At 32.4% G+C, this 15,181-nt stretch overlaps 1 protein-coding gene across 5 annotated transcripts in view; it reads left to right on the forward strand.

Annotated features, from left to right (window-relative positions):
• The window catches only part of GRIA2 (glutamate ionotropic receptor AMPA type subunit 2), a 120,448-nt gene that overhangs the window by 62,747 nt on the left and 42,520 nt on the right, over positions 1-15,181 (forward strand). For all 5 annotated transcript variants that reach the window (XM_033134184.1, XM_033134180.1, XM_033134181.1 and 2 more), the window contains exons 3-5: positions 973-1,212; positions 8,962-9,158; positions 13,700-13,753. In XM_033134184.1, coding sequence (XP_032990075.1) covers positions 973-1,212; positions 8,962-9,158; positions 13,700-13,753 — 491 coding nt within the window. The remainder of the gene's footprint in view (positions 1-972; positions 1,213-8,961; positions 9,159-13,699; positions 13,754-15,181) is intronic.

The following is a 15,181-nucleotide window of genomic DNA, read 5'->3' on the forward strand; positions in this document are numbered from 1 at the left end:
AGTTAGTGTACCAGACAACGTGCCAGGCACAGGGCAAGCACAATGTAAGTACATGCTCTAGTGAACTAGTATCGTTAGAATGGAGATAGAAATGCGTGGGCCACATTTGAGTATCTTTAGGTGTTAGAACGAGCAATACTAAGTGATGGTCTGAGACTTGGGAAGAGCATGAGAGAAGGTAGTGTCATATGCCATTCACTGAACTATAAATATTGTTAGAGGATAAGGGATTGTGGGGATAAAAGGAATTTTCAAATCAAATACTATTTTTTAAATCATGATGGTCCTAAGCCAAAATATGTTGATAATATTCTTTGTTGTACATGGAATAGAATGTATGTTGTATATGGAGTAGTATATGGGAAAGATTAAAATTAGGAGTACTGAACTTCACTGAATTACTACTTGATTGAGTGACACAATGTGAGAGAGGCCTCCGTCAGGTGATATGTCTCTTTATGTGTGATGTGAATCTTGCATCCATATTCTCTTAAAGAAGTTTTGGTTACCAGAAGAACTCTTTATAAGCACACGGACCTTCTAGTATAAAAGCATAATTAGCACAATAAAGCCTTCTAAAAAAATGTGTACAAATCCCAGGTAACTGCAGTTTGCTCTTTGCTCTTATAACTAACTAATGTTTTTTACTGGCACTACTTTTTTTGTTTGTTTGTTTTTTACTGGGACTGTCTGAAAATGTTTACAGTTACATAGTTTGTTAAACAATAATGTCAGTATTTTTATATCTAGAATTATTATTTTAATGCTTTATAATACTTTGAATTCCTCAAATAGAGTGCTAAGTAAATAAGTTCTCATACAATTTATGGATCATTGATATAAACTCTGTATTGCTTTTGATTTGTTGATGATTTTGTATTTTATATAAAAGGACATTAACTTTCAAGCAAATCCATGCGACAGTCTGCCAATTTCAATGCTTTCTGCTTTCTGCTTCCCTTATTCTTCTAGTTTGCTCCCAGTTTTCAAGAGGAGTCTATGCTATTTTTGGATTTTATGACAAGAAGTCTGTAAATACCATCACATCGTTTTGTGGAACACTCCATGTCTCCTTCATTACTCCCAGCTTTCCAACAGATGGCACACATCCGTTTGTCATTCAGATGAGACCTGACCTGAAAGGAGCACTTCTTAGTTTGATTGAATACTATCAATGGGACAAGTTTGCATACCTCTATGACAGCGACAGAGGTAAGTGAAATATCCCTATGTCTTGATAATGTGTCTAATTTAATGCTCACATTTGACACTCATATGTGATTTGACATTTGTATTGATGTTGAAGAGCTACACAGGTGTATTCAAGTTCAAAGGTTATGTGGTTTAATGTTGCTATGTAAATGAAAACGGCAATTCACAACATGGGGAACATATTTAGAGTAAAACAGAAAAAAAATTTTGTCAATGCACAATTTACAGATATAGACTGTGTTGGACAAATGCCCAAATGTTCAGTTGTAATGTAATAGGTACCTTCTGGCATCCGCAGCTAAGACCCTATGATGGTATTATTATTTCAAGGTCAGTAAAGCAGCTTCCTTGAAAATTGGTTTAAGTGAAATTTGAATTAATACATAAACAAGAGCTTCTGCAGAAATTTATAATTATTTATTTCCACATGCAAAAAAATTATCAGGCAGGTGTAATCATGATTAACCTTACTTCAAAATGAGATCACCGACTCTCAGAGAAGTTAAAGGACTTGTATATAATTCACCTAAGTGTGGTACAGCTGAACACAGGTCTTCTGGTATCAGACCCATGCTTTTTTCACAATTCTATGTAATTGTTTATGATAGTTTTTGATTAGTGTGCCAAGTGGATAGTCTTGGCTTATTATACTACATCTTGTTTTTTGGTGCGGTTCGGGAGGGAATGGTACATACTTGTGTTTCCCATATCTCTTGTTGCAAACTTTAATATTAGGAGATCTGCCTGACTTCCAGATCGTAAACTCCCAGATGTCTTAGCTATTCCTGGGTCCATCATCTGGCTTCCGTGGGTCTGTGTACTTCCTAAAACAGTATGAACATTTTGTGTACATGTTTATACATGTGTTTTTCTAGAAAGAGTATCCCTAACTAAACCCGAAAGGGTTAAGAACCAGTATTGGAAGAGTACCTAAGCACTCTTCTTCAGCAGCTTGCTTCCTGGAATATTTAAAGGTTCAAATGAAAATCAGAAGACTACTTCGACCTTGTTAACCCACAAGGGCAGACAAGAAGAGAGCCCGCCGTTAGTCAGTTCTCAATTGATCGGTTCATAGGCCTCCACTGCAGCAATCCTGAGTCAGGAGTATTCAAGCAAGGTGTCTGATTCTCTGCCTGGTCCTCCAGTCCTGAGAATGAGAACTCTCAATGGGAAGATGAGTCAGCACTACAGAAGATGAAAACTTGCTGTGTCAACAACTTGTTTCCCCCTCCTTTGAGAGCTTTGCTCGTGCCATGTGGAATGAAAAACTAAAACACAGAACCATTTAATGTAAATATGGATTCCAATGTGCTGGATAATTCTGAAGCATACTTTTTATTAATGTGATGAAAAGCCTTTAGAAAACCGAGTTTAATCATAGTCTTTCCTCTTGCTCTCTAACTCCTTTAGTATCTCTTATGTTGATAAAACTAACCTGAAATTGGGAGTATTCTCAATACTTCTTTCACCCTTGCATCCTATTCATGTGATTTCCGCCTAAAAATATTTTATCTCTAAACTCTCTTCTTTTTCACTGCCATGACTCCACACCAAGCCACCATCGTGTGTCTAATCCTTTGTCTCTCCATTTTTGTGCTTGTTTTTTGTAATCTGTTTGCACAAAGTAGCCAAGAATGTTTACATGCTTTTAAATGCTTTCCTGACCACATCACTCATTTGCTTAAAACACTTCCATGGCTTCTCATTGTAATGAGGATAAAATTAAAAATTCTTAACATGGCTTTAAGGTCTTATGGTATCTGGTCCCTGCCCATTTCTACTACTGTCATGCTCACTCTCTATGCTAAATCCATCTAATTAACCTTTCACTTTCTCAGATGCACCAAACTCTTTCACCTCAAATCTGCACATATCTGTAATTATTTCTCCTCCTTCCTGTTTCAGTTTATGTAACATTTGCACCGAGATGCATTTGATACATCTCTCTCACAGCAATCTATTTCCCTACGTAGTACTTATCACAATTTATAATTACTAGTGGTGTTCGTTCTGTCATCCAACAAGTGCTGTTGAGCTTATACTATGTTCAAAGGACTGTTGTAGTCACACAGGCTAAGCATTACGTTTTTTATTTAAGATCTGACTATAAGCCCCAGGAAGGCAATGCCCAGACAGTATCCTGTACGCTGGTGTACAGTACTTAACCATGCAGGTAATACTTAAGATCATGCTAGGACGAGTTGATATTCAATAAATTAGTGGTAGTGAGTTCAGCAACTGTATTTTAATTTTGAGATGATATCAGAACCTGAACCTTGCTTGCTAAGTTGAAGGATCAGAAGATGAATTCTCTTTACTGCTTTACTATTTCATGAGGTTGAAGGTGACATTTTTACTTTAGGGATATACTTTACTCTCACCGTGCCCTCTAGGTGAAGCTGAACTTTTGAAAAAATTTAGATAGACAACAGCTGACATAACTAGAAAAAGAAAACTATAGTATTTGAAGAGAGATAGTAAAGAAAAGAAAGCTGTAGGGAATGATTGGGTGAGAATGGATGGATTTATGTACTTGTGAAAAGAACCTGTGACATTTAAAAAATGATTTTATTAATACTTTAGAATTATTAAATGGAATTGAAGTGATGAGATAATCTCCAGTCATTAAATTATACAAATTGAGTTGAGCTCAAGTGCATTGTTGAGAGAAGAACATTAAAGTAATTATAATATTAAGTAATTATATATTAAAGCCAAAAATGACCTTATATGGATACATTTTCAAGTGTTCATCAAATAGCTGCTCGTGTTTTAATATGAAGAGTATTACACTGGCCTTTCATCTGAAACTATTTTTAGAGACAAATGTGTAAGACTGAAAATACTAGCATAAGATTTAACCTTTATGTAGTGTTTTACTTGGCTGATGGAAATGGTATTTTTTGCTATCTAATGTTTGTTTTTATTTTTTATAGCTTTGCTGTCATATTACATTTATAAAAATCTATACGTTCATCATGCTACCTGGTGTTTTTCCTTTGGCTCCTAAGCCATTTTTCTTACACCTCTTGGAAACCCCTTCTTACTTTAGTGTTAACATGATTTGAGACTGTATCTATATTCCTTTTTTCCACGGTATGCATGCTTTTGAAAATGGATTCCATGATTTCATCTCTCAGCTTATTTCTCTACATGATTCAGTTTCAAATGATTTGGTCTATTTTTGATGTGCTACCCCCTCCACTTCCTAAATTATAGGCTCCTTTTTTTTTTCAGTGTTTAATAATGTTTACTTTTCTGAGCGTCTATATCAGGTAAACATATTTGAAACTTTTAATTTCTAAATATATAAATCGATGTTCTTTTGAACAGCATAGGGCCCAAGCATGAAAATGGCTCTTCAATATTTCTACCTTGAGTATGAACTAGATGAAAAAGACTTAAAATGCTTTTGTGCTTCTTCATTGCACTGTTCTTAACAATTACACCTTTTCCGCATTCAACTTTCAACTATACATCCAAGTGCAGAGCCACAATCCAGAAGACTTTATCCCAGTTGTAAACAAAAGAGGACATAGATGTATCCTGATCTTTGTACAGATAATCTTTGTCTATTCCAAGTTTACCGATGAGAAAAATGCCTGAACTGTTCATTTGGTGCCATGTGACCTTTTAGGACTGCCGGTGTTTTCTCTTTGGCACTACAAGTGGCCTGGCACTACTTGTTGACCCAGTGCCCTTCCTAAAAATTGCATATTACTACTCCATAGAGAGTAGATCTTTAATACATAGATCTTTAATAGATCTTTAATAGAAACATACATAGATCTTTAATACACATTGGACTAGAGAGTAATGAGGTTACTATCAATGCTTTAAACACGGATTTATCTTTGAATATATACATACTAAATTTGAACCAGGACTTAATTAAAATGTGCTTTTTATTTATTGGTTTATTGTCAATAAGTTAAAGTAATACATTTCTATAGACAGTGGGTAAAACCAAAACTAATGTTTGTAACTTCATGTCTTGGTTTTAATTTTGAACCACACTGTTTCCCTGAAGGGAAACATTTTGATTCATTCCAGTTCCAATAAAACATTATGCATAGAATAAAAATGCTTCCAAATCATTTTTTTTAGATGTTCCTGAGAAAGTCAATGAGAGAAATATATGTTAATCTAATCTGGCCTAGGCAGGCTGCCATGATTTAGTGATCATGAATATTAATTTCTGTGCCTGAAAGATGAATAAGGGCAATGAATTTTAAATGGAACAAAGAAAATATTTTTAAGAAGAAAGACATGGTCTGAATGAAATATACCTATTTGCAGTAATCACTTTTAATTCCACCCCTTAATATCCAAACTCAAACATTTAGACTTCACCTGTTTTTAGGCTGTTATTTTCCGTAACTTCTCCCAGTGTCATTAACACTAGCTCAATATAAGACTGAACTACTACTAGTAATACTTTTTTAGGGAGATTATATCTAGAATTTTACTGGATATAATTATTCCAGTAAAAATTAGGTACATGAGGAAGTAGTACAACCCAATAATACTTCAATCTAGCCATTCTTTATTTTAGCCAAAGGTCTGAGAATTTAGAATTTAATTTTAGACTTTTGTAATATTCTATTCTTGAGATTTTTTTAGAACTTATTTTAAATATGTTTATTAGGAGGAAGAGTTAATTATGGAATTTTTTTCTATTTGTAGATGAACAATTGTGCATTTTAAGATTTCTTTGTTCTAAGTAATTCAGTAATAAGAAATCAGTCTCTGCTATAACTCAAATATCCTGATATAATAGTATAGATGTTAGAGTTTAATGATTAATACCTACCAATAGTTTTAAATAAACCATCATTCATACAGAACTCCCATTGTCTGTACATGTTTATATTCTAAATTAAGGGATGAATATATTTATAAAGATACTTCTATGTCAGTTTGTGTGAAAGGGAAAGAGGCATACCTCAAATAGTACTTTCTCCCCTATGTAAAATATGGTACCAAGAGACCAAGAGCATGGATTTGTGTTATGTTGGAAGAATTTAATTTCACCTTAATAATTGTAACATTCATTTTCAGTGATTTCCTTTTAATTTTAAAATTATCCATTAATTTAAAACTCACAAGATTTAATACAAAAACTTTCAATTGTGGTGAAGGGGAAGATCAAGTTGAGAGAGAGTTTGAAAGAGTCAGTTACTGTTACCGAAAAAACAAATCTACAAGCACCAAACATGGGCCAGCACTCTCTTCAAATCATGAGTTAGACCATTTTATGGTTTGTGACTGCTGCTGCCCTTGGAGATGATTTAATATTATTCAGTGTCTTCTGATGAAACTAAATTCATCAAGTCTGATATGAACTGCTTGAGTAGTTTAGCTTCTTAATAAATCGATGCATTTTTTTTTAGGTTTCATAGGTTACAAAATATTAATTCTAAGAGATTTAGTAACAGAGACTCCATACCAACTGTGTTACTTGTGACACACAGAATAAATAAGTTTGAAACTCTGCCATTTCTTTAAATGCATTCTTATTGAATTTACATGTCATATTCCTTGACAAGGTGAAATGCCAACAAATGCTAGGTTTAGAAATATCACTTGATGAAATCCATTAACAAATTGTCATTTATATTTAAAGTTTCTTATAATATATGCTGAAAGATAGGAAAGAATGTCAAGAATATCACAACCTGAAACTTATTTTAGTATGTGGTAAAATAGTTAAATAAAAATGAAATGAAATAATTTATGGTCTAGAAGAAAGGAAGCCTACTTGTAAGTGTCATGTGATAATATGTAATTAGCATACAGAACATCATCCATGAATATAATGCTTTTAGGGAGGTGACAAGGAAAAATTGCATAATGATTAGAATGTGGAAAAGTAGGATCTAGACCAGGGGTGTCCAAACTTTTTTCAACGTTTTTCACCAAGGGCCATATGCGGTAAAATACACAAAGAGCCGGGCCACTCACTCTAGGGGAAGTACGTATTGCCTCACCTGGTTTATTTAAGTAAACTAAATATATTTTTGGAATTTGCTGCGAGCCAATTAACAATGGATCATGGGCAGCACTTTGGACACCTCTGATCTAGACAGTGGAAGAGGTTTAGAAAATTAGCATTTTTTCTCCTCCTTAGAAAGAAAACTGGATCGATTTAATAACTGTTTTGAAGCTGATATTTGAAGCTGATCATGATAACCATCTGTGTGTTCTATCTTCAATGAAGAAAAACAGGAAGAGGATTTGAATTATATCATGGAAAGATTTGATTTACTTATAGTGAATAATATTTAAATTGACTCATCTTTATTTAAAGTGATCTTCATCAAATTGTCTCTCCAGTCTTTTGACATAATGCTGATTGTTTCCGAGAGCTTCCTTGCTTTCTGGTATCACAAGATGATCTAGGTTCGTCTGTCATATTCTTGGCCAATATTCAATCAATAAATGTTTTAATGGTGTTTTCCAGGTGCAAAGAGTTTTCAACAACATTTAGAATGCATATATTGTTTGCCATGGTAAACAGATTTAAGGAAAGTTTAGTACGTGAATAAAGTTTATAGAGTGATGTGATCACATCAAGTAAATCCTACGTATAGGTAAAAAGGGATGAATATTCTTTGGAGAAAGATGAGAATCTTTCTGGAGACAGGAAGATGGTGTTATGAGTCCTGAATTATTTCTGGAGCCTTGATTTTGTGTTGTTCATTAAGCTATTAATAGAAATGATGCATTTGAGTTGGCTGTGAAGAGTTGAAGTGATGTGGAAGACAAGTTTATGTACTGGTTTTCCACGTGCTAACTGCAGACTTAACTTTAGGAACAATTCCCAACTTATTTTCCTTCTTAATCCTACATATGAGGTAATGTACGAACAATTAAAAATAAACATAACATTTTCTAGGTCATATGATGCTATAAGTATGGTTATTAATAAATAGTAAAATGGTCTTACATTTGGGATGTTAAGTAAATGTAACAAATCTGTGCTAGAAAATTAACTCCTACCATACAGTTAATAGGTGAACATGTTATTCTCAATGGGATCCGTCCCAATAACAAAAAAAAATGATATAAGACAAGACTGAGAAAAACAAATACCACAACTGCTGAGTAGAAAACAATTAAACAATAGGAGGAATTATAGCAGCCTCAGAGAAATAATTGGATTTTAGACTCAAATAGACTTGTAGATTCATCTCACTGAAAATATACTCAACTTGTTCAGGATATTAATATCTAATAAAAGAGAAAAAAATATATATACGTATATATACACATATATATACATATATATGTGTATATATACACATATATACACATATATATAAAATATATATAATTTTATATATATTATACATATATATATTATATATATATATATATATTAACCATTTTCCAATCTATAGGAGAAAGACACTTTTGTAATGTCTTTTGATTTCACCTGAATCACAGGCATTAAAGACGTTACAATTTACTAATATCTGGAAGACATTGAGAGAGCTGTAGAAAGAAGATACTATTTTCCCACCAAACTATGACTCAGAACAACAGCATTTAGATGAAGTGTTTTTGATCTGAAGCAGAAATAAGTAGATGTTGATAAAGATCATAGCTGTAGCTTTTTAGAGAGTCAACACCCCCTTAGCTGCACAAAAATATCAGCCTTAAAAATATATGCTCTGTCAATTTTGCAACACAATTCTGAGTTATTTGAGTATCTTTATCAGTCATCATTTTTCTTTGCCGTCCTAGGCTTATCAACATTGCAAGCTGTGCTGGATTCTGCAGCTGAAAAGAAATGGCAAGTGACTGCTATCAATGTGGGAAACATTAACAATGACAAGAAAGATGAGACCTACCGATCACTTTTTCAAGATCTGGAGTTAAAAAAGGAACGACGTGTAATCCTGGACTGTGAACGGGATAAAGTAAACGACATTGTAGACCAGGTTTGCTATTCTCTCTTTTCTAATGGCACCAAATATAGAATATGCACGCACTGTCAGCATTTGGAATGGATATTTGTGTAAGGTGCTTGAACAGCAGTTTTTACTTTATGGTTTATGTAGGATGTAGCAAAGATCATCAATTAAATTAACTCTGGCTTCAGTTAGTAATAACAGATGGTCTTCAATAATGCTGACACATCATACTAATCATGAAATATATTCAATATATAATTTCTGACTCATGTTTTACATGGTAAGCGTTGCCCTAAACGTCAATATATTTAATTAGAAATTTAAAATATAATTCTGTGGAACTTATTAGAGATAAAGAAATAGACAAGAATTAAATGAAAATAAGTCTGGGTCCCAAGAGAAAAGTGAATAATTCAGGAATGTGTTGGTGATACATGGATGACTTCAAACAGTAGAGGGCAGAACCATGCGTTAAGCCTAAATTGTTGTCTAAATAGGTCTATGTCTTCAGGAAAAGCATTATTTATTTTTCCAAGAAGTAATTTTTCCCTCCTAGTTTGAAGGTTTTATATCCCTATAAACTATTAATCTATGAAATTAAAATATATAGGAAAGGCACACTCAGTCTGTGTCCATTGTTTTGAATAGTAAACTAGATGGATTCATTTGGAAAGTTTGAAAGAGTAACGCAATACCAGAGATAAAGATATTTTATCTGGGTTTACTATATCATCTGCTTTAGTTTAAGATCTTTCAGGATAGAAAGTCATGCCGTGATATCCTAATGATAAAAATAAAATCCACTATGTTTTATAGGTAGGGTAAGTGATCGGGGATGGTGGTGATGCAGCATCATGATTTACGGAGTAAGATCTCCTTCACTGGGTATCTGCTTCTTCTCCTAAATGATAAATGAATGTTTGTGTGTGTGTGATTTCTAAATGTTTTTGATGGCTATATTTAATATATATTACACACGTGTGTGTTTGTGTGTGTGTATATACACATATGTATATATATACATATGTGTATATATGCATATGTATATACCTGTGTATATGTGTATATATGTGTGTATATATACATATATACACACATATACATGCACATATATATGTATGCATGTGTATATATATACACACACACACACACACTGTACTAATAGCCACTATAATATATGTGTGTGTGTGTGTGTGTGTGTGTGTGTATGTGTGTATAATGGTGACTGTTCCTTGGAATAATATAGGACTAGAACAAAAATACACAGTCAATTATGCATTTCTTGATGTTTCTAGGCTTTGATTATAAAATTAGACTCACTAATTTGTATAATACAAAGCATTTTATAAATATAAATGTTGACAAACTTAATGATATATAATAATATACACCCTGAGACATACCAAATGGATCTCTCATGAGTTACTGAATAATTGAATAATACTATCTTCTTATATGACAGAAGTAAATGTTGTATGCCAGAGAGGTGAACATTTTAGAAGTGTTGTAGAAAAGTCTTCATTTTCTGTCTCAGGAGATAAATTTAGGATTGGTATTAACCTGAAGGTCTGTTGTTCAAATGTGAACCTCAACATCTCATTTGAATTCCATAGGAGATTCTCATTAAAGCTGAATTTTAATATTAGTCATTAGTCTTGGTTTAAAAATTTACATATTCATCAGTCATAATAGTAAATGTTGGGAAAGCCTATATGAAAATAATTGTTTCCAAAACTAGAAGAGAGAAACTACAAGAGAAACTGGGAAGATATGGAATGTAATGTTTTGAAGCAAATAAATGATCATGATTAAATAAATGTCCATATGGACATCCATTGAAAATGTACAGAGTATTTTGAAATATATACATGATTTGTATTTTCATAAAACACTCTTGAATATATTAAATGAGTATATACTATTGATTGTTTCATTATTCAACACACATTTATTGAGAACCTTCTCTGGGTCTGGAATGAGGGACGCAAAGAAAGGTAAGAAAGAGTGGTATCTTTACCCCAGGAACTCACTGTTTAGAGGGGAAGAGAAAAATGTACGTACATAATACTACAATATTACACGTTATAGTACCAAGTGGTCTAAGAGCATGGAGGAGGAATACCTATCTTAACAAGGATGGGGTGATGTATGAGGGGCTCACATATGGGTAGCATTTGGCTGGTTGGATTCACTCATTTATTTGTTCAATAAATTTCGAGTGTTGAATGTTTGCTAGACAGGCACTGCCGAAGATCCAAGACAGTCATAGTAAACAAAACAGCCGAAGCCCCATCAAGGTGAATATCCCTGGTGTAGTTAGAGAAATTAATATGCAATTATAATAATGGTATATATTATGAATGAAAAGAACAGAATATCATGAGAGAAAATCACAGAAAGAGAACGCTTAGAATGGGAGATCATGGAAGGCCTTCAAGGAATAGCGTTTACCAGGAAAAGGGTAGGCTTAAATTACATTTCAAAAAAAGTAAACACTATGTACTTACTCACTTTCTCAACACTTATAAGAGAACAGAGATGGGACAAAACTTTATCTTCATAGTGGCTTAAAGTTAGAAATAGAATTAATTTTTGTTAGATTATGAGTATTTTAGCATTTCATAAAACACAGAGGCACTTATTTCTAGCTATAATTAAGAACAAAAAGAACTCAGCCATGAAAACCATTTATAAATTAATATAAATATTCTATTGTTATTGCAAAATTAATGGATATTATAAAGCAAAGATAAGATTGTTAGTACTAATTCTTATATAGAAACAGTGCTACTGGATTTTCATATCCCTCCTGTCTCTCAATGAACACTAAAGTGAAGTAGGGACTACTGGTAGTAGCACTTGAATTATGTCTTTGTCTTAATTCTCAGAAGAAAGACATTTATGGTTCAGAAAGTAGAATAAATATTAAGCAGAACCAACAATATCAGTAAGAAATATGAGGGACATAATCAACTTAATTCAACCGATGCTAATTAACATATTTTTTTTTTTCATTAAGAATATCTTTCTTCAAAATTCTTCCTTTAAACCAGAAGGTTCAGTTTCTTGGAAAAGACACTTAAGTTGTCTTACATAAAAATACAGTAGAAAATAATACAAGCCCTAGTTCCCTTGCAAATAGCTACCACTGAATATCGAAGTGGCTTATGTTAGAATCCTTCCCTGGATGTTGCCCTTGCTCTTTAACTAAATGTGTTGCTTTGGAGCACTTGACTTTGTCCAGGAGGAAAGAAACTCAGGGAAGTCTTTTTCCAGAAGGTATTATTGGGCTGAGATTCACTGTGCCTTAATTTAAATAAGATAAAGGATATGGTGGTAGAGACTGCTTTCCAAGCAGAGGAAACAGAGTATGACAAATCCTGAAAGGATGGAAAGAAACCTTTTGTGTGCAAAAATACGAACAGCGGCAGGAGTCTCCAGTAGAGAGGGGAAAACAGGAGCCTGGAGAAACTTGCAAGATCAAGGGGAGTTGCAGCATATGAAGGACTTTGTCTTTTATGCTAAAAGCAATGGGAAGCCACCGAAACTGTAATCAGGGGAATGAGCATATTATTTAAATTTTTGTCCATAGCCCTGGAATTCCATGCTTTCCATTTGTGTGACTATTTTCTTAAAAATACAAATTACATTTGAATATCTAAGTACCCGGACTACAACATGGTCATTTCATCATGGTCAAACATTTCACCATGGTCAAAATGGTCATTTCTACTTTTCATAATTGACATAGATCAGTGAAAAGTCAAACTGATTCAATAATGTCCAAAACTGAGCATTACCAAAACAGCTACTTGTTTCATGATACATTTATCTTGCCATTGATTTTTGACTTAGATTTGTGGAGAAATATTAGCTAGCTTCTCTGATACTTTTCTGCCTCAAGCTGGAAATAATGTTTATTTGAACTAGACTATACACATTTCAAAATAATTATTTTATAGTTTCATATAAGAATTCTTGTACCCATCTGACACTGTAAATACTGAAACTAATATAATACTGCATATCAATGGTAATTGAAATATAAAATTTTAATAATGAAAAAATAATTATTGTATATGCCTATTAATATTACTTTTAACTTTATGTACACAAATTCATAAACTGTGTGTGCTTATCTTTGAATGTAGATGTGTGAATATGAAATCTCAGATGTTAGTCTCAGCTTTTAATGTTTCATTGAAAAGAAAAAAATAGGTTTTGTAGCAATAAAATTATGACATGGATTCAACATGTTTTGATTTTACTTTTTTTAAAAAATCCTGTGGCTTTATTTTCACTATTGACAAAATTGAGGTAAGTATTCTTATTTAGTTATTGGTTTTTTGAAAGGTAAAATTTATTAGGCACTAATATGTATTTTTACTTTTTTCTGACAGAAATATTATCTGAGTTTGGTAATTATATTTTATCAAATATGACTCACTGTGGAACATAAAAAAATAGGAGATAAGATTTAGTTTTTTCCTGAGTCAGATCCTAACATCACTAATTTTATGTTTACATTATTTACATTTATTAAATAATTGTTTCTTTATCTTTGTTAGGTAATTACCATTGGAAAACATGTTAAAGGGTACCATTACATCATTGCAAACCTGGTAGGTGAATTAATTGATACTTATTATTTTAATAAATATTGTATTTAATAAATATTTTCATTAATCAAAAATTTGAACAGCCAGCATTTATCAGTGATATTTATAAAAAACATATTTTGATTATATTGATTGATTAGAAATGACAATATATTTCTGATTCTGTTATGTTTTAGATTTACTTCCCACTTTACATTTCCTAATCAATTTCCTATCATTATAAATGATGTAAGAAATTATAAAACACTATTTGACAAGCTTTATAAATTGTCTTAGAATATATATTTTCATTAAGGGAAAATTTTCAAAAATATATAAAATTTAACTTTCCAAATTTCCTCGTTTCTCACTTTCACTGTATTTTATAAACCTTATTCTTTGCCCATTCTTTTAAAGTTTTTAGCAAATATAATATGACATAAATGCACATTTGTGAGAATATAACAATAAAAATTAAGCCTGGAAATATCAAAAATATTGATATATTATATATTTCTTACATACTACTTACTACATACGCAACACAATGAAAGTTGAATTCCTGATCACTTTTTCATTAGGATTCCCCTCAAATTAAAATTATGCTGAATGGCCAAGTGGTTAATTGTGTCCCCCTTTCTTTTGTCTGCAGAGTCAATTTAGAATTATTATTAGATATTTCTTTTTTCAAAATAGTTTTTAGATCGGCACTAAAATGACCTTAAAGCTTTACAGTTACAAAGGTTTATGATCTTTAAGTATGATTCTATGTGTTTGAGGACATCACTACTTCCCAAACTCAACCCAAAAGGTGAGAAAAAGAAGGAGAGAGGGAGAGAATGAATTTATTCTGAGTAGCATAATAGGACTCTGAAAAACTTTCATATTTATACAAAGGCAGATTAATTTATGGTTTCTGGAATCATATTGTTACGTCAAAAGACATTTCTAGTAGTGATGGAAAGAGATAAGTAAAAATAAATTAAAACTTTATGACTGACAAATATTGTTTTCACTAGAAGGTTGCACTCACAATTTAGAATATTAAATCTCAAACCTAGATGCTCTTGGGAGAAATTGGTTATTCAAGATAAAATTTCTGTTTGGCAATGAAATGGCTAACTACTATAAAAATTCATTAGAACACACCCTTATAATATTATATAGATCCTAGATGATTCCCTATCAGAGAAGTAAGAGTTAAAATAGATCAGCTCTATAGTCATTCTCTTCAGAACCAAATTCTATGCAGGGAACAGCCTGAACAGTGAGTCCCCTGTGTGAATCGTGCCATTTGATGAACAACACAGGGCCACGCTGAAAGCTGTGATGTTTAAAAATGTCCAGATGGAGAAGATTATATTGGAACATTGAGAAATAATGACAGAAGGTGGCTCATCAATTTGAGAGTTGATAGCTGATGCTATGAAAAAAGGAAATAAGTGTTTGAAT

This window comes from Rhinolophus ferrumequinum, chromosome 18 (assembly GCF_004115265.2).
Source record: "Rhinolophus ferrumequinum isolate MPI-CBG mRhiFer1 chromosome 18, mRhiFer1_v1.p, whole genome shotgun sequence".
NCBI classification, from domain to species: domain Eukaryota; kingdom Metazoa; phylum Chordata; class Mammalia; order Chiroptera; family Rhinolophidae; genus Rhinolophus; species Rhinolophus ferrumequinum.